Source organism: Anolis sagrei, chromosome X (assembly GCF_037176765.1).
Source record: "Anolis sagrei isolate rAnoSag1 chromosome X, rAnoSag1.mat, whole genome shotgun sequence".
Taxonomy (NCBI): Eukaryota; Metazoa; Chordata; class Lepidosauria; order Squamata; family Dactyloidae; genus Anolis; species Anolis sagrei.
Window position 1 is genome coordinate 49,446,300 of NC_090034.1, and position 19,329 is coordinate 49,465,628.

General features: G+C 42.0%; 1 protein-coding gene across 2 annotated transcripts in view; it reads left to right on the forward strand.

Annotated features, from left to right (window-relative positions):
• EIF4ENIF1 (eukaryotic translation initiation factor 4E nuclear import factor 1) overlaps window positions 1-13,882 on the forward strand; it is a 47,879-nt gene extending 33,997 nt beyond the window's left edge. Inside the window, exons 9-19 of one of the 2 annotated variants that reach the window (XM_060785209.2) lie at window positions 1,412-1,645; window positions 3,772-3,986; window positions 5,879-5,935; window positions 6,902-7,085; window positions 7,419-7,501; window positions 9,480-9,625; window positions 9,724-9,808; window positions 10,143-10,263; window positions 11,022-11,306; window positions 11,620-11,745; window positions 12,215-13,882. In XM_060785209.2, coding sequence (XP_060641192.2) covers window positions 1,412-1,645; window positions 3,772-3,986; window positions 5,879-5,935; window positions 6,902-7,085; window positions 7,419-7,501; window positions 9,480-9,625; window positions 9,724-9,808; window positions 10,143-10,263; window positions 11,022-11,306; window positions 11,620-11,745; window positions 12,215-12,438 — 1,760 coding nt within the window. In that variant the 3' untranslated portion in view covers window positions 12,439-13,882. The remainder of the gene's footprint in view (window positions 1-1,411; window positions 1,646-3,771; window positions 3,987-5,878; window positions 5,936-6,901; window positions 7,086-7,418; window positions 7,502-9,479; window positions 9,626-9,723; window positions 9,809-10,142; window positions 10,264-11,021; window positions 11,307-11,619; window positions 11,746-12,214) is intronic. The other variant, XM_060785210.2, reaches the window with a different exon arrangement.
• Window positions 13,883-19,329: the final 5,447 nt, after the last annotated feature.

Sequence of the window (19,329 nt, forward strand, 5' to 3'; positions counted from 1 at the left end):
GGTATATTTTACAGTCCCTTGCCAATGTCAACATCCTGTATATCTTGAGATCTGCCATCCCATTAATATTCAGTGCCAGTCTGGTGAAATTACCAATTTGTTTTTTTTAAAAAATTCCTTTTTATATCTCCGCCTCGTCTCCTTAGCTTCCTTGCTTACTTCTCCTCTCACTCCTCCCCCATAACCCCATCGTAACCCCCTTTCCCCTTCTGTGTGCCCGGGAGGGAGTTTCTCATCCGGTCTCATCCACTGATTGAGGTTCTGGGTTTTAGCCTGCCATTTTTGGACTCTAGCTTGCTGAGGCGTTCCTGAGAGTGTCTCTGTAGATCTTAGAAAACTATTCCTTGATTTAAGGCATTGGCGTGCTGACTGATATCTGAACAGAGGATGGGCCGGAGATGTCACTGCCTTGGTCCTACTTCCCGGCGGATGTCAGGTGGTGAAATACCGGCTAAAAAGTGTAATTTCCCCTTTGGTGTGAGGTGTAGACATCCTGTGATAATGCGGCATGTCTCATTAAGAGCCACATCCACTGTTTTAATGTGGTGAGACGTATTCCATACTGGGCATGCATACTCCGCAGCAGAGTAGCGAAGCGCAAGGGCAGATGCCTTCATTGTGTCTGGTTGTGATCCACAGGTTGTGCCAGTCAGCTTTCGCATGATGTTGTTTCTAGCACCCACTTTTTGCTTGACAGTCAAGCAGTTCTTCTTAGAGCATGGTCCAGGGTAACTCACAGGTATTTGGGTGTGCTGCGCTGCTCCAGTGGGATTCCTTCCCAGGTAATCCTCAGAGCTTGGGAGGCTTGTCTGTTCTTAAGATGGAAAGCACATGGATTAGGAATCGGCTGATTCCTTTTCAAAGATGAAACAAAGATTAAACAATCAAGAAATAAAGGTCTAATAACGATTAACATTCTTTCTCTGTAGTCTTTTCCCTTTGACATTCTGCTTGCATGGGCTCTTCAGCTTTTGTTCTCCACTGTCTCTATCATCATTATCACCACTATAAGAATCTATTATTATTAATAATAATATATTATTATATTTTCATTTTTAGCACCCTATAGGACTATTATTACATAATATTATAAATATTATCCTCCCTGATGCTTGAAATCTATGATGATGATGATATAATTATATTATATATTATATGACTATATGTTATTATCATTATTATTATTATTATTATTATATTATCATCCCTATAGGACTCTATTATTATCATCATCATCTTATTATTATCATTCCTATGGCACTCTATCATTTATTATAAAGCTTATTTATTACCATTATTATAATATATGTAATAATATGTAACATATAATTATAATAATACGTACAATATATAAATGTGTATTAATTTTTGTTATTTCTCCCATCTTTCCTTCCTCCCTTTCCCTCCCTAGGCCTATCGCCACCGGGGTCGGTGGGCGGGGCGTTCTTTGCCCCCATTCCGGTGGAGGGCCTGGAAGCGGGCCCAGGGCACGGAGGGGGGCGTGGCTTGGGCCCAGGGGGCGGGGCCTCCTCCTGCCCAGAGGGCCAAGAGGTGGACATCCTGGAGATGCTGCACAAAGCCAAGGTTGACCTCCGACCCCTGCTCTCCAGCCTCTCCGCCAATAAAGAGAAGCTCCGCCAGAGCAGTGAGTTGAATGATAATATTATATTAAAATATACTATAATACTATATATGTTTTAATATGATATATATCATGCTATTATGTATTATTTGTGGTATTACATTTAATACAGTAGTATACAATATCTCTATATATATAAATGTTCTGTGCATAATGAGTACCTTAAAAACAAAAGAACCAATGAATGAAATCACACCAAATTTGGCAACATAACGTCTCAAAACACAAGGAGTGACCATCACTCAAAAAAATTATGATTTTGTCATTTGGCAGTTGTAGTTGCTGGGATTTATAGTTCACCTACAATCAAAGAGCATTTTGAACTCCATCAATGATGGAATTTCACCAAACTTGGCACACAGAACTCCCATGACCAACAGAAAGGGTTTGGTGGGCATTGACCTTTGGTGGCCATTGACCTTGAGTTTGGGAGTTGTAGTTCACCTTCATCCAGAGAGCACTGTGCACTCAAACAATGATGGATCAGGACCAAACTTGGCACAAGCACTCAATACGCCCAAATATGAACACAGATGGAGTTTAGGGGAAATAGACCTTGATATTTGGGAGTTGTAGTCACTGGGATTCACAGTTCACCTACAATCAAAGAGCATTCTGAACCCCACAAACGACAGAATCGGGGCAAATTTCCCACATAGAACCCCCATGACCAACAGAAAATACTTAAGGCCATCCAATCCAACTCCCTTCATCAGGACAAGAAAATGTAATCAAAGTCCTCCTGACAAAGAGCCATCCAGCCATAGATAGATAGATAGATAGATAGATAGATAGAGATAGGGAGTTGTAGTTGCTGGGATTTATAGTTCATCTACAATCAAATAGCATGATAGAATTGAGCCAACCAGGGCATACAGGACTTCCATGATCAACAGAAAACACTAGAAGGGTTTGGTGAGCATTGACCTTGAGTTTGAGAGTTGTAGTTCACCTACATCCAGAGACTACCATGGACTCAAACAATGATGGATCTGGACCAAACTTGGCACGAATATTCCATATGCCCAACTATGAACATAGATGGAGTTTGAGAGAAATAGACCTTGACATTTGGGAGTTGTAGTCACTGGGATTTATAGTTCATCTAAAATCAAAGAGTGTTCTGAACCCCACCATCGACAGAATGGGGCCAAACTTCCCACACAGAATCCCGATGACCAACAGAAAATACTCAAGGCCATCCAGTCCAACTCCCTTCACCAGAGCAAGAAAACGTAATCAAAGCCCTCCTGACAAAGAGCCATCCAGCCATAGATATAGATAGATATGATTCACACACACACAGATATAGTATAGATTTGCAAGGGACCCCTGAAGAAGGGCAATTACATGTTGCATGTTCCAGAGTAGGCAAACCAGGCACTCTCCACATCAACACTGACAAAGAAACAGCAAGAAATACTGTTTACCCACAAGCATAAAGAAATTACATAAAGCATAAAGCATAAAGAAACCAACACTTTCTCATTATATTGTCGAAGGCTTTCATGGCTGGAATCACTAGGTTCTTGTGGGTTTTTTCGGGCTATAGAGCCATGTTCTAGAGGCATTTCTCCTGACGTTTCGCCTGCATCTATGGCAAGCATCCTCAGCTAAACAACAGAGAGGAAAAAAACCAGGCACAGATTAACACTTCCCAGCAACAGATTTTTCCCAGGCTCAGGCAGGCCTTCAAATGCTAATGAAGGTGATCAGCTAAACATTCACACCTAAGTGCAGCAGGGAAGAGCTCCTTGCCCCACCCCAGCCATTCCACAGATATATAAACCCATTTTTCCTACTTCCAACAGACCTCACACCTCTGAGGATGCTTGCCATAGATGCAGGCGAAACGTCAGGAGAAATGCCTCTAGAACATGGCCCTATAGCCCGAAAAAACCCACAAGAACCTACTTTCTCATTACTTTATTTTCTAGATCAACAGACTGGGCCACAGCAACGTGTGGCAGGGGACAGCTAGTTATTATATATAATTATACTGAATTATTTCTAGTACTATATTGTATTATAGTACTAATGCTCCGAATCCCCAGATTTCAATTCATCCTGGGATGGTATTGGCCTTGTTTGCTGCAGCATCAAGCATGCCTATTTGCACCTTGTTTTAGCGCATTCTGGGGTGGTTCTGTCCGTGGAGGAAGTGGAGGCCGGGCTCAAAGGTCTGAAGATGGAGCCGGAAGCCAAAGCATCCCAGAATCCCTTGGGCTCGAGGCGTTTCAAAGATGGTGCTGGTGGAGGAGGCGGAGACATGTCTGCCTTCAACAAGCTGGTCAGCTCCATGAAGGCCAGCGGGACCCTGCCTTCCCAGTCTTCCAAGAGCAACGTAAGTCGACCATATCATATGTAATATAATCGTGGATTAATATTATATTAAATATAAAATAACATATGTATAATATATATATTAATGAATACATTATATTATTATTATTATAAATATAAGGTAATAAATAATTTATAGTAATAGCAAATAACATATAAATAATAATATCATATTAATGTAATAATCTATAATAAAGAATGAATAATATATGTATAAAAATATATAATAATGAATAATATATAATAATTTATTTTATATTAAATATAATGTAATAAATAATTTATAATATTGAATATAATCATGGGTAAAAATAAAAAGCTTATATATATATATATATAATACTTTATACTAAATATAATGTAATAAATATATAATAATGAATAATTAATATTATATTGATGTAATAAATTTATAATGAATCAATTACATATATAACATATATAATTATAATATAATCATGGATAAATAATATTATATATAAAATAATTTCCCCATCGTGGTCCCTGTGAATTGCACATATGGTATTTCCTGCGCCTGCACAGACAGTTCTGAATCTTCAAGAAAACATATTAAACACTTTTAGGTGGTAGCCACGCCCACTCTAATATAATATGTAATATAGTAATATCTGATAAATATAATATATATAATATGAGTTTTGAGAGGAGAGTGTATTATATGATCTGTGTAATATAGCTAATATAATATAAATATATGTATATACATATATTAAAACAATACATCTACACACACTTGATCTTTTATATTTTATTAAATATAAAAATTATACATTAGAATTATTTATTACATTGTCGTATGTGGGTTGCTGTGAGTTTTCCGGCCATGTTCCAGCAGCATTCTCTCTTCACGTTTTGCCCGCATCTGACAGGCATCCTCTGAGGTTGTGAGGTCAAGACAAGTGAGGCTTATATATCTGTGAAATAATGTCCAGAGTGGGAGAAAGAATGGGAATTCCAGACAAGAATCAGTCAGGGCCAGCTTAATCCTCCCAACAAAGGATTCCCCAAGGCAGGAAGTATCTAGGCTTTGAAGCTGCAAGGCCATTCAATCAAGCTGGCCAATTGCAACATTCACACTTGCCTCCAACAGATAAGAGTTCTTTCTCCCACCCTGGACATCATTCCACAGGTGTGTGTGTGTATATATATAAATCTCACTTGCCGAATTTCCAACAGACCTCGGATTCCTCTGAGGATGCCTGCCGTAGATGAGGGCAAATGTTAAGAGAGGTTGTTTTTGGAACATGGCCAGACAGCCTGGAAAACTCATAGCAACTCAGTAATTTCGACCATGAAAGCCTTTGACAACACATTGTAATATTTATTCATTATAATATATAGTCTATACAATTATACAGGGTTAGTCAAAATGCATAGGCCAATAAGCCATTCAATTGAATGGCTTATTGGCCTATGCATTTTGACTAACCCTGTATAATTATTTTGTATTTAATTAATACATGTATAATGTTATTGATTTATGTATCTATATATTATATACAGTTATATTATATAATTTGTATTTAATATAATACATATATAATATATGATATAAGAATGAATCAATCATATTATATATATTATATTAAATATAAAATAATTCATTCTTATAAATTATTACATTATATTTAAGGTAATATATTAGTTATTGAGAAAATAATGAATGATATATTATATAAGAATGAATAAATAAATTCATAATAAATTATATAATAAATAATATATTATAATATTAAATAATATATATTCTATTAACAATAAAATGCTGTATAAGAAACAATGCAGTAAATTAATACAATTTTAAATCACATTTGCATTTTTAAAAAAATAATGAATAATAAGAATAAATAATTGATTTTAATAATTTTCCAGCAAAACCTTGACAGCCAATTGATCTCCTCTCCAGAAACAGCCAAGAACATCCTGCAGGTCATTCATATTATTATTATTTTCTCTGGCTTATGAAATTACTATTATTATTTTGTCTTTTTCCTCAAGGCTTTTTACAGGATTATATTATTATAGTACCCAAATCCTACACAAATTTAATATTTTACTAACGTATATTATACTTTATACTGATTGTGTTATTATATTATTTTATCATCATATATTATTATAATATTGTAAATCTATTATGTTATCATAGTATTATTTTTATTATATTTTATTATATTTTATTTTTGTAGTATATTACATTATAAACTTATAATTATTTTTCATTGTTATAATTATGTTTTATTATTATATTTTTTAATTTTATCATAATATTATATATTATTTTTATTACATGAATGTTATACGTCTATTATGTTGTAACATTATTTTTATTGTATTATTTTATCTTCTTTTATAGTATTGCTATGATATAAACTTATAATTATTTTATTTTATCACAATGTTATATATTATTTTAATTAAATGAATGTTATACGTCTATTATGTTGTAATATTATTTTATTGTATTATTTTATCTTATTTTATGGTATTGCTATGATTTTATAAACTTACAATTATTTTATTTTATCATAATATTATATATTATTTTTATTACATGAATGTTATACGTCTGTTATGTTGTAATATTATTTTTATTGTATTATTTTATCTTCTTTTATAGTATTGCTATGATATTATAAACTTATAATTATTTTATTTTATTATATTTTATCGTATATTACATTATAAAATTATATTATAATTATTTTATTTCGTTATTGTATTATAATTACTTTATAATTATTTTATTATATATTATAATGTTTTTATTTTTATGTTATTTTATTATTGTGTTATTATATTATAAAATTATTACATTATAATATTAATATAAATCTAGTATATCATATTGTAATAATATTATTTATTATTATATTGTTCCTTTCCTTTCTGCAGGAGATCCTTGGGGGGCCTGGAAACCGCCCTCCTGCTCCTGTCCCTGCCCCTCCCACTCCCTCCTCGACAGTCCTGAGCGCCTTGATGGGGGGCCTGGAAACCACCACCACCTCTTCGCCTACCCCTCCCCCGCCCCGGGCTTCGTCCGCAGACTACTTGAGGCATCGCATCCCTTCCCCAGTCGGTAAGGACAGTGGCCATCTTGGAGCACATGCCTTCCTTGACCCTTTTGGGCAACCATTATGCAATGAGGGTATGGAAGGAATGCCTTAAATGAGAGCTGGGGGGGGGGGGGGGGGAGCCATCTTGGATGAAAGATCTTAATGGAGGTCTGTGGACGTGGCCATCTTGGAATGAATAGCTAGATGAAGGGCCCTGGGGGCAGCTATCTTGTATGAAAGGCCTTGCTTTTCCCCTCAGAAGGGTGTGGGCAACCATCTTGGATTAAAGGTCTTAATGGAGGGCTGTAGGGATGGCCATCTTGGACGAACGTCTTGTTTTTCCCTTCCTTGCCTAGGCTTTGGGCCGAGTGTACAAGCGCCGTTGCTAGGCGACCCCTTCCAAGGGATGAGGAAGAGCATCAGCCCCGCTGCAGCACAGGTCAGGATAAGTTATATATTAAATAGTAATAATATTATATTACATTATAATATTGTTGAAGTAATATATTTATTTTATTTATCGTGTCATCAGCAACCAGACCATTGTGTTACATTCCTAACAGAGCAAAACAAACAAACAGATTTAAAAAAACCACAAATTTTGCAGACTTGGTATTCTATTAAATGTCCTTTGACCAGTATCTGTCCACTTGGAGTGCCTCTGGTGTTGCCGCAAAAAGGTCCTCCATTGTGCATGTGGTAGGGCTCAGGTTGCATTGCAGCAGGTGGTCTGTGGTTTGCTCTTCTCCACACTCGCATGTCGTGGATTCCACTTTGTTGCCCCATTTCTTAAGGTTGGCTCTGCATCTCGTGGTGCCAGAGCGCAGTCTGTTCAGTGCCTTCCAAGTCGCTCAGTCTTCTGTGTGCCCAGGGGGGAGTCTCTCATCTGGTATCACCCACGAATTGAGGTGCTGGGTTTGAGCCTGCCACTTTTGAACTCTCGCTTGCTGAGGTGTTCCAGCGAGTGTCTCTGTAGATCTAAGAAAACTATTTCTTGATTTAAGTTGTTGATGTGCTGGCTGATACCCAAACAAGGGATGAGCTGGAGATGTCTCTGCCTTGGTCCTTTCACTATTGGCTGCCAGTTCCCGGCGGATGTCAGGTGGTGCAATACCGGCTAAGCAGTGTAATTTCTCCAGTGGTGTAGGGCGCAGACACCCTGTGATAATGCGGCATGTCTCATTAAGAGCCACATCCACTGTTTTAGTGTGGTGAGATGTGTTCCACACTGGGCATGCATACTCAGCAGCAGAGTAGCATAGCGCAAGGGCAGATGTCTTCACTGTGTCTGGTTGTGATCCCCAGGTTGTGCCAGTCAGCTTTCGTATGATATTGTTTCTAGCACCCACTTTTTGCTTGATGTTCAGACAGTGCTTCTTGTAGGTAAGAGCACAGTCCAGAGTGACTCCCAGGTATTTGCGTGTGCTGCAATGCTCCAGTGGGATTCCTTCCCAGGTAATCCTCTCAGAGCTCGGGATGCTTGTCTGTTCTTAAGGTGAAAGGCACATGTCTGTGTTTTAGATGGATTAGGGATCAGCTGGTTTTCTCTGTAATAGGCAGTAAGAGCACCTAGAACTTCGGAGAGCTTCTGTTCAACCATCTTAAAGCTCCCTGCTTGAGCAGTGATGGCACAATAATCTGCATAGATGAAGCTCTCTGTCCCTTCTGGCAGTGTCTGGTCATTTGTGTAAATGTTGAACATGGATGGAGCAAGCACACTCCCCTGAGGCAGGCCGTTCTTCTGTTTCCGCCATCTGCTTCTCTGGCCCTGGAACTCAACAAAGAAGCTCCTGTTTTGCAGCAGGTTTCCTATGAGGCTGGTGAGATGGTAGTCCTTTGTGATATTATACATTTTTCTCAGGAAGAGGCGGTGGTTTACGGTATCATAAGCCTCTGACAGGTCTATGAAGACAGCTCCTGTGATCTGCTGCCTTTCAAAGCCATCTTCTATGTGCTGAGTCAGGTTCAGCACTTGCGATGTGCAGCTTTTGTCTTTCCTGAAGCCAGCTTGCTGTGGAATCAGACATGGGTCTATTTTTTCCATAATTCTATGCAAAATAAGTCTCTCCAGAACTTTCCTCCTGGTGGAGAAGTAATATATTAGTATTATTTATTATTTTATATGTCTATATCAACATGGAAGAACTTCCTGACTGTGAGAGCTGTTCAGCAGTGGAACTCTCTGTCCCAGAGTGTGGTGGAGGCTCCTTCTTTGGAGACGTTTAAACAGAGGCTGGATGGCCATCTGTCGGGGGTGCTTTGAATGCAGTTTTCTTGCTCCTTGGCAGGGGGTTGGACTGGATGGCCCACGTGGTCTCTTCCAACTCTATGATTCTATGTATGAATTTTTGTATTCGATTCTATTCTCTGTTCTATTTATTCACTGTGTAATACATATTCCCTTCTTCCCTTTGCAGCTGGACCTCCCACCGGGAGCAGTGGAGGGCTTCCCCTTCCTGCCAGACCTGGCGGCAGCCATGACACTCTCGGGTGTTTACCAGCCAGGTTTGGGCTTGGGCCCGGCCGCAGTGGAGAAGGGACGCGACATGGGCTTCAGGAACAGGTTAGAAGTTGCCCCCGCCCCCCTTCCCCTCATTTGCGGGCGTGTGTGGGGCCAGCCCCTCCCACTCAGGCCCCTCCCCTTTCTGTCCCCTCCTCTAGGCAGCCCGGTCGTATGGCCAAGCCTCCCGCTGCCTTGGGCCACCTGCCCAGCCCGGCCTCCCCGCCAGCCTCTGTCACCAGCATGGTGAGTCTCTCCCCCCCCCCCCAAACCTGTTATGTCACTTTCTACCCAAGCAGAGGGGATTCCGGCGCAGAGTTGCACCATTTGAGTTCCCCAACCATGGATCATTGGGAATGCTATTGAAATTTATCCAAATTCTTATTACATCATTATAGTATTACTATATTATTTTGTATTATATGTTATTTTATATTGTTATCATAAGAAGATTTTGGTGGAGTGGGAGGGCAGAGAATGGGCAGGAAGCCCTATATAGAGTAGTGTTAGGGGAGCTGGAGAGGCTCCTTTCTTTCTCACCCGCTTCCTTCCTTCCTTCCTGTCTGTCCCTCTCTGGCAGCTCTCCCCTTCTTTCACGCCCACCTCTGTGATCCGCAAGATGTACGAAAGCAAAGACAAAGGCAAGGAGGAGAATGGGAAGAGCAAGGGGCACCAAGGCGACCACGGAGGCGACGACAACGGTAAGGGTGCCACTTCCAAGGGGGCCACCGGGCTGATGGTGAATCCAACGTTCCTGCTGGGTAGACTGGGAATCCAAGATGGCTGTCGGGTTTGTAAGAGACCAAAATATGGCTGTCAGGTGGATAGGGAATCCCAAGATGGCTGATGGGTTTATAAGGAACCAAGATGGCCGCTGGATTTGTGTGAAACCAAGATGGCTGAGGTGGGTAGCATATCCAAGATGGCCACCGGGTTGATAGTGAATCCAAATTGGCAGCTGGGTTGTGGAAAACCAAGATGGCTGTCAGGTTTATAAGGAGCTAAGGTTGATAGGTTGAAACCATGATGGCTGCCAGGTTTTGGAAAACCAAGATAGACGCCGGGTTTATAAGGAACCAAGATGGCTGCCATGTTGATAGGGAATCCAAGGTGGCTGATGGATTTATAAGGAACCAAGATGGCCGATTGGTGTGTAGTGAATCCACGATGGTTGCCCGGTTGATAGGCAATCCAAGAGGCTGCTGGGTTTACAAGGAACCAAGATGGCTGACAGGTGTATAGGGAAACCAAAGTAAATATATATTTATCTACCTATCTATCTATCTATCATAATTTACTTTACTCTCTAATATTTTACTGTTGTATTTTCTTACTATCCTTAATATTGTACTTGTTTCTTATAATATAATATAATATAATATAATATACCATGCTTGCAGGCAAGGTAATTTTATATATATAATATATATGTTATATGTTCTTTTCCGTGCCTTTGCAGATCAGGCCATGGAGCTGGAGGCTCCGCCCCCAGGGGTCAAGCTATCCCGTGGCTCTGCCCCTTCCTGCTGCTCCGCCTCCTCCTCATCCTCGCTGCGCTGTTGCCCCAAAGAGGCGAAGGTGCTATGTGAGAGGAAGCTCCCACCGGCAGTGTCCCCGGTGCCGGCCCACTTCCTGCGGCAGGCCCCGCCCCCAGCCCCGCCTCCCCCGCTGCCCCCCGGGCTGGTCCAGAGGATGCTTGCCCAAGGCCTCCCCCCGCACCACCTGCCCCCCTTGCTCCAAGCCGGTCAGTGCATGGGACAGTTACTCTATCGGTTTTTGTTTTCTATTTATTAGTAGCAGTAGTATATTTATTTCAGTGTATTCATTATTTTATATTATTCTGAATTTTCTATTGGTTATTGTTTTATCTTTAGTAGCAATATTACATTTATTTTATTATATTTTATATCATTTTTATATTCTATTGGTTATTGTTTGGTATTTATCAGTAGCAGTAGTACATTGGTTTTTATTATGTTTATTGTATGTCTTGTTTTCTTGGCGATTTCTGTCTTATTTCATTTTCCCAAAATGGTCGCCTCTTGTTTCTCGCACAGGGCTGCTGCCACCGGGCGTGGACCTGGCCCTTCTGGGGCAGCCCTGCTACCCGCTCCTCAGCCCACGCCCGGCAGGGCCCCTCCAGCTGGCCATCATGCAGCACCAGCACCAGCTGCAGCGGTCAGGTAAAGAAAATGGCCACCGTGGGGTCCAAAATAGCTGCCGTAGGGTCCACAATGGCTCTGGGGCTGTTGGAGAGGGTCCAAAATGGCTGCCATGGGACCAAGAATGTCCACTGTAGGATCCATAATGGCCACACCAGAGTTCAAAATGACTGCATTTGCGCTATTGGTGAGGGTCCAAGATGGCCACTGTGAGACCCAAGGTGGCTGCTGTGAGACTCAAAATGGCCACCGTAGGGTCCCAGATGGTACATGGGTTGTTGGGGAGGGCCCAAGATGGCTGCCATGAGACCCAAAATGGTTGATGTAGGGTCCAAAATATCACCTGGGCCCAAAATGGCTGCCGTAGGGTGCAAGATGGTGTGTGGGATGTTGTGGAGGATCCACAATGGGTCGTCGTGGGGTCCTAGATTGCACGTGGGCTCTTGGGGAGGGCCAAAGATGACTCAAAATACCACCTTTCTTCCCTTAGGCTCGGGAGGCCCCCCCTCAGCCATGCGCCCTGCCCCACCTCTCCCTCGTGGCAACGGAGGCGTAATGGGCGTGTCCTCACTGGGAGGCCCAGGGGGCATGTCCACCTCCTCGTCCTCCTCTGCCCTGTCACGGTGGTTTGGCTCCGAGGTGCTGCAGCAGCCCCTCCCCTCCATGCCCTCCTCCAAGGTCATCAGCGTCGACGAACTTGAGTTCCGGCCTTGACCCCCCAACGACTCCTGACCTTCGACCCCAGGAAACAAAATGGCTGCCGATGGACCTCTGCTCGGCTATCTTGACCTCTGTGCTTCTTACTTTCAGAAAATAGATATTTTCGGGGGCAGAATTCCCGTCTTCCTTGGTTTTTAGAAGGAAAATCGTTTTTTGTCGCAAAACAGAACAAATGACATTGGATTTAATTTGCATCAATGGCGGCTTTGTTTTTTCTCTTGGGGTTTTCTTTAGGTTTTTTCCATGTTTTTCCACAATATTTTTCTTTTTTGTCTCGTTTTTCAGATTTCTTTTTTATTTGTCTTTTTATTTTGTCACATATTTCTAAACACTTCTTCAATTCTTTTTGCCTCGTTATTTTTCCTCCTTTCTCCTCCCATTTATTTTCATTTCCCCCTCATTAAAAAGGTTCTCCGTTTTTTGTTTTTCTTTTTTCCCTCCATTTCCTCAACATTTTCTCAGTTCTCCACTTAATTTTAAAACTTTCTTTTTTACTTTTAAAAATCCATTTTCTGAACATTTTCACCCCATTTTCTCCCCATTTCTCAATTTCTTTCCCAGTTTACCCAATTTCTCCCTATTTTTACCATCTTTTTTCTCTCCCTTTTTTCTAAAATGTTGACTTTTTCGCCCTCATTTTTATCTCGATTTTCTTTTTCTTGCTTATCTCCCCATTTGTTCTCATTTTTAATCTCATTTTTCTCCCCATTTCTCTTGTTTTTTCTCATTTTCTCCCTTTTTATCTCCTTTCCTCTCGCTTTTTCTCAATTTTTCCTTTTCTCAATTTTCCCATTTTCATCAGTACCCTCCCGTTTTTCTCATTTCCCCCTTCCTCCCCCCTCAATTTTTCTGCTATTTTTTCTTTTTTCATTTTTTCTCATTTTTTTTCTCATTTTTATCAATATCCTCCTCTTTTTCTTTTTTTCCCTATTTTTTTCTCCTTTCCCCCTTGTTTTTCTTCCGATTTTCTCCTCGTTTTCCCAATATTTTTTTCTCGTTTTTATTTTTATTTTTCCCCTTTTTTCTCCTTTTCTCTCAATATTTTTTCTCCCTTTTCCCTCAATCTTTTTGCCTTTTTCCTCATGTTTTCTTGAGTTTTCATCCCATTTTTCCTTTCTTTTTCCGCCGGTTTCCCTTTTTCTTTCTTTGTAAAATGAATGAAGTCCGAAACAAAGAGCAGCCATTAAAATAGGATGGGGCAAAAAAAGGTTCTTTTCTTTCCTCGTTTCGCCGGAAATAATATGTACAGAGCCTTTGTGTAAATACAGAACAATGTATAAAACAAACAAAAAAATAATGGTTTTTGTTTTTCTTTTGTTTTGGTTGGGATTTATTGTTTATTATTATTATTTGTATATATCTATTTCTCGGTTGTTTTCCTCTTGCTTAATTTCTTTCTCCATTTATCAAGCTGTACATAAAGATAGATAGCAAAATGCCTACGTCTCATTGTATTTCTTTCTTTATCATTGTATTTTTAATAGGATTTGTTTGGAATTTAAAAAGAACATGGTGTAAATTAATTCCAATTTATTTATAATTTTTTAACATATATTAATTTATGTATAATATTTATTCATAATAATATAATTTATAATAAAATAAGTAAAATAAATATAAAACAATATAAATTTATACTTATAATATTTATTCATAATTATGTCATGATCTCTTATGCCATCTAACTATCAGCCCACCTGACATAGAGCACATGGCTATAGGTCTAAAGGGAGGACAGGATACGGCAAGGACATATGAACTGGCCATAAAAAATCAATTACCTGGAGGTGGGGAGAAAGTGAGCTCTGGAATGTGGAAAAAGCCAAGCACCAGGCACCAAGACTCTTGGGTGATTTATGATACTGTAGCTAGGCCTATATAGACTGGAGGTAGTGCGAGACTTGTATTCTGAACAATAAAGATGTGTGGTGTCTTCAACCCCTATGCATCTTGGTGCAGGCTCTTTCGTAGATGAAACTGAGAAGGTCCATATGTGGCAGACCAGTTGGAGGACATGGTAGCTGAGTGGTTCCTGGCCCTGTATAATTTATTATTATTATTAAACTTTATTTGTACTCCGCTAGCATCTCCCGAAGGACTCGATGCGGCTTACACAGGCCAAGGCCTCAACACAACAATAGCATAGCAAAACAACTCAAAGCAAAAAAAAAAAACAAAAAAAACATAAAGCAATAACAACAAAACATTACACCATAACACAGTAAAAACTAGGGCCGGGCCAAGTAATGGGGACAGAATTTAAAAGTGCTGGGTGTGACAGGTGGCATGTTAGATTTCAGGGCAAGTGCAATGTGGAGAGAATCTTGAAATTCTAATAAAGTGCTTCTGGGACATAGTACTGGAGTTTTCCTATTCCGGAAAGACACATCAGAATAGCCAGGTCTTCAAGCTCTTCCTAAAGACTGCCAATGTGGGTGCTAGTCTAATGTCTTTGGGGAGGGTGTTCCAAAGTCGGGGGGCAACCACAGAAAAAGCCCTGTCCCTTGTCCCCACCGAACGTGCCTGCGACGCAGGTGGAATCGTGAGCAAGGCCTCTCCGGATGAACGCAGGGAATGCGTGGGTTCATAGACGGAGATGCATTCACGCAGGTAGGCAGGTCCCAAACCATTTAGGGCTTTGTAGGTAAGCACCTGCACCATAAATTGGGATCGGAAGGTAAACGGCAGCCAATGGAGCTCCTTAAACAGGAGGGTTGACCTCTCTCTGTAAGGAGCACCAGTTAACATCCTGGCTGCCGCCCGTTGGACCAGTTAGAATTTCCATGCTGTTTTCAAGGGCAGCCCCACGTAGAGCGCATTACAGTAATCCAACCTAGAGGTGACTAAGGCATGGACCACCCAGGCCAAATCAACCTTTGCGAGGTACGGTCGCATCTGGCGCACAAGTCTCAGTTGTGCAAAAGCCCTCCTGGACACCACCGACGCCTGAGCCTCAAGTGTAAGTGATGAGTCCAAGAGGACTCTCAGACTGTGGACCTGTGACTTCAGGGGGAGTGTAATCCCATCCAGCACAGGTTGCCACCCTATACCCCGATCCGGTTTACGATTGACCAGGAAGAGCTTTGTTCGAAATTGATCTTCAGCCTGTTCGTCCTCATCCAGATAGCCACAGCGGCCAGACACTCGTCCAGCACCCGAGGGGCCTCCTTGGAATTAGGTGGAAAAGAGTAGTAGAGTTGTGTGTCATCTGCGTAGAGATAGCACCTAACTCCAAAACTCCGGATGACCTCTCCCAGCGGTTTCATGTAGATGTTAAAAAGCATGGGAGACAGAATGGAGCCTTGCGGGACCCCACAGGTCAAAGGCCAGGGGTCCGAGCAGGCATCTCCCAGCTTCACCATCTGGGATCGACCCTCCAGGAAGGACCGGAGCCACAACAAAACCGTGCCCCCGAGACCCATCCCAGAGAGTCGACCCAGAAGGATACCATGGTCGATGGTATCGAAAGCTGCTGAGATGTCCAAGAGAACCAACAGAGTCACACTCCCCCTGTACAGCTCTCTACGGAGGTCATCCACCAAGGCGACCAAGGCTGTCTCAGTGCCGTGGCCAGGCCTGAAACCAGACTGTGACTGATCTAGGTAGTTATCATCTAGAAAGCCCTGGAGCTGGGAGGCGACCACCCGCTCCAGCACCTTGCCCAAGGGAGGGAGGTTGGAGATTGGTCTGAAGTTTTTCAGCACCGTGGAGTCAAGGGAGACCTTTTATAGGAGTGGGCGAACCACAGCCTGTTTCAGTCGAGATGGAAAACCCCCCTGTTCCAACGATGCATTAAGGATCAACACAAACCAATCAACCAACCCCTCCCTGGCTGATTTGATTAGCCAAGACGAGTAAGGCTCTAGAGCCGACGTGGTCACCCTCACAGCCCCAAGGACCTCCTCCACTGTCTCAGGAAGAACAGGCCTAAAAGAATCCCACAAAGTTGGACAAGCAGATGCCTCAATCACCTCCCCCGGTACTGTGGTGAAATTGGAGTCCAACTCAAGACGTATCTGAGCAACTTTCTCTGCAAAATGGTGTGCGAACTCACAACACCGAGTTGCTGGGTTATTGAAGGTCTCCTCCACCACCGGTGGGTGAAGGAGTTCCCCAACAACCCGAAACAGCTCCAACCATCTATTTGCTGCAGACGCTATACGGGTAGTCGTGAAAGATTCCCTGGGTACCCGTATAGCCACGGTATACGCTTTAAGTGAGGCTGTAGCCCGTGCTTGATCAGACACATCCCGAGATTTCCTCCATTTGCGCTCTAGCCCCCTTCTTGTGTGTTTCATCACGGTCAACTCCTCGGTGAACCAGGGAGATGGCGTGTCTCGACGCAACGAGATGAGGCGTTCGGGAGCGATCGTATCTATCGCCCTGGACATCTCTCTAACATTAAGTGCCCCGAAGCTGAACAACTTGGATGCCTTCATGCTGGCTTTGAGGTCGCGCTTCGAGGACCCCCTCCGCAAGGACAGAGCCAGGGCAAAACTGACGAGCCTGTGGGTAAAGGAATCTGACATAAATGCACCCAGGCTCATCAAGTTTCACACACAATACCCACAGAAAGCTCCAAACCATGGAGCGGGAGGACTGTTTTTGGAGGGGGCGTGATGTCATGACCTCTATCCCACGCCATCCAACTATTAGCCCTCCTAACATAGAGCACATGGTCATTTATGATGTTGTCTTATTTGATGGTTTTTATTTTTATTGTATTTTATTGCGTTGTGTTTTAATCTGTGTTTTTCCGGGCTCGTCGCTGTGTAAGCTGCCCCGAGTCCCTTTGGAGAGATGAAGATGGGGTATACAATTAAAGTAATTCTATTATTATTGGCCAAATGGGAGGACAAGATGCGGCAAGGACATATGAACCTGCCATAAAAGTCAATTGCCCCGAGGTGGGGGGAAAGTGGGCTCTGGAATGTGGAAAATTGCAAGTACCAGGACTCTTGGGTGACTTATGATATTGCTGCTAGGCCTCTATAGACAGGCAGTAGTGCAAGACTCTTGTATTCTGAACAATAAAGATGTGTGGCCTATTCAGCCCCTGTGCGCCTTGGTGTGTTCTTTCAAGGGAAGACTAATCCACAGCAACACAGTTGGAGCCAAAAATCCCCCAAGATACTATAATCTATATAAATAAAAATGTCATGTTCGTTTGTGGGATTAACAGAACTCAAAAACCACTGGGGGAATTGACACCAAATTTGGACACAAGACACCTAACAACCCAATGTATGTCCTTCACTCAAAAAATTGATTTTATAATTTGGGAGTTGTAGTTGCTGGGATTTATAGTTCACCTACAATCAAAGAGCATTCTGAACTCCACCAACGATGGAATTGAACCAAACTTGGCACACAGTTCTCCCATGATCAACAGAAAATACTGGAAGGGTTTGGTGAGCAGTGTCCTTTGGTTTTGGAGTTGTAGTTCACCTACATCCAAAGATCACTGTGAACAAAAACAATGATTCATCTGGACCAAACTCTACAAGAATACTCAATATGTCCAAATGTGAACACTGGTGGAGTTTGGGGAAAATAGAATCTTGACGTTTGGGAGTTGTAGTTGCTAGGATTTATAGTTCACCTACAATCAAAGACCATGCTGAACACCACCGATAGAATTGGGCCAAACCTCACACACAGAACCCCCATGTGGGCCACAGCAAGACGTGGCAGGGGATGGCTAGTAATATACATAAAATATAAAATTTATATTTGTTTGTATGTATACACATAATAAAAGTGAAAATGTGTATGTGGCGGAGGTGTCCACGTACAGACAGCCACAAACCTCCACAAACAGCTGTAACTCAGTGCTGAAGAGGCACCAAAAGCACTCCCTCCAAGGACATTTCAGGTTACAGCGGGTGCCATGATCATGTAGCCTCCCCAAACATCATACTGTTTGCCACCCAAGGAATGCTTTCATTCGGGGACAATTTTGTTCTAGATGTTTTGTTTTTCCTCCAGAATAGACACCCCAGGGTTCCTTACTCTTTCCATTGCTGTGGAATTTGCATAATCCCACCCATTGCCACTCCCTTAACCCTTTCCTACTAGAACGTATAGTAGGTCATGGTGGGTCTGGAAGGCAAGTTTGCTCCAGGTCTGTCAGTTGTGGGGGTAGCAGTAGTCTCTGGATGTTGATGAAGGTACTGCAAATCCCATCATCCATGGTCCATCCTCTCCCAAACCCCACTAGGACGTATAATGGGTCATGGGGGGTCCGTGTGCCAATTGTGTCTGTCATTCATGGGGGTCGCAGTGGTCTCTGGAAATGAATGAAAGTACTGCAAATCCCATTTGTGGCATGTTTGATCCAGATTTAATGTTGGATGGGTTCACGGTGCTCTCTGGATGTAGGTGAACTACAACTCCTAGAAATCATGGTGAATTCTTCCCAAACCCCTTGTTCAGTTGCTGATCAATTCCTGTTTTGTTGTGTGCCATAGTAAAGGGTAGGAAAGGGTTAAGGGAGAGGCAGAGGCTGAGGGTGGGGTCATGCAGAGTAAGGAACCTTGGGATGTCCATTCTGGAGGAAAAAGAGAACATCTAGGATATAATTATCCCCAAATGAAAGCCTTCACTTGGGCAGTATGGTGTTTGGAAGGACACTGGCAGGCGTTGGGAGACATGTCCATGGTGCCTGCTGTAACCTGAAATGTCCTTGGAGGGAGGTCTTTTGGTGGCTCCTCAGCACTGTGGGTTAAAGCTGTTTGTGGAGGTGGGAGGCTGTCTGTGGAAGTGGACACCTCTGACACATTCACATTTTCACACATACACATTTTCACTTTTATTATGTGTCTAGTTTATTTTGAATATTTGACAATGTTTGAAACGTTTTCCAATATTTCCCCTGAATATTTA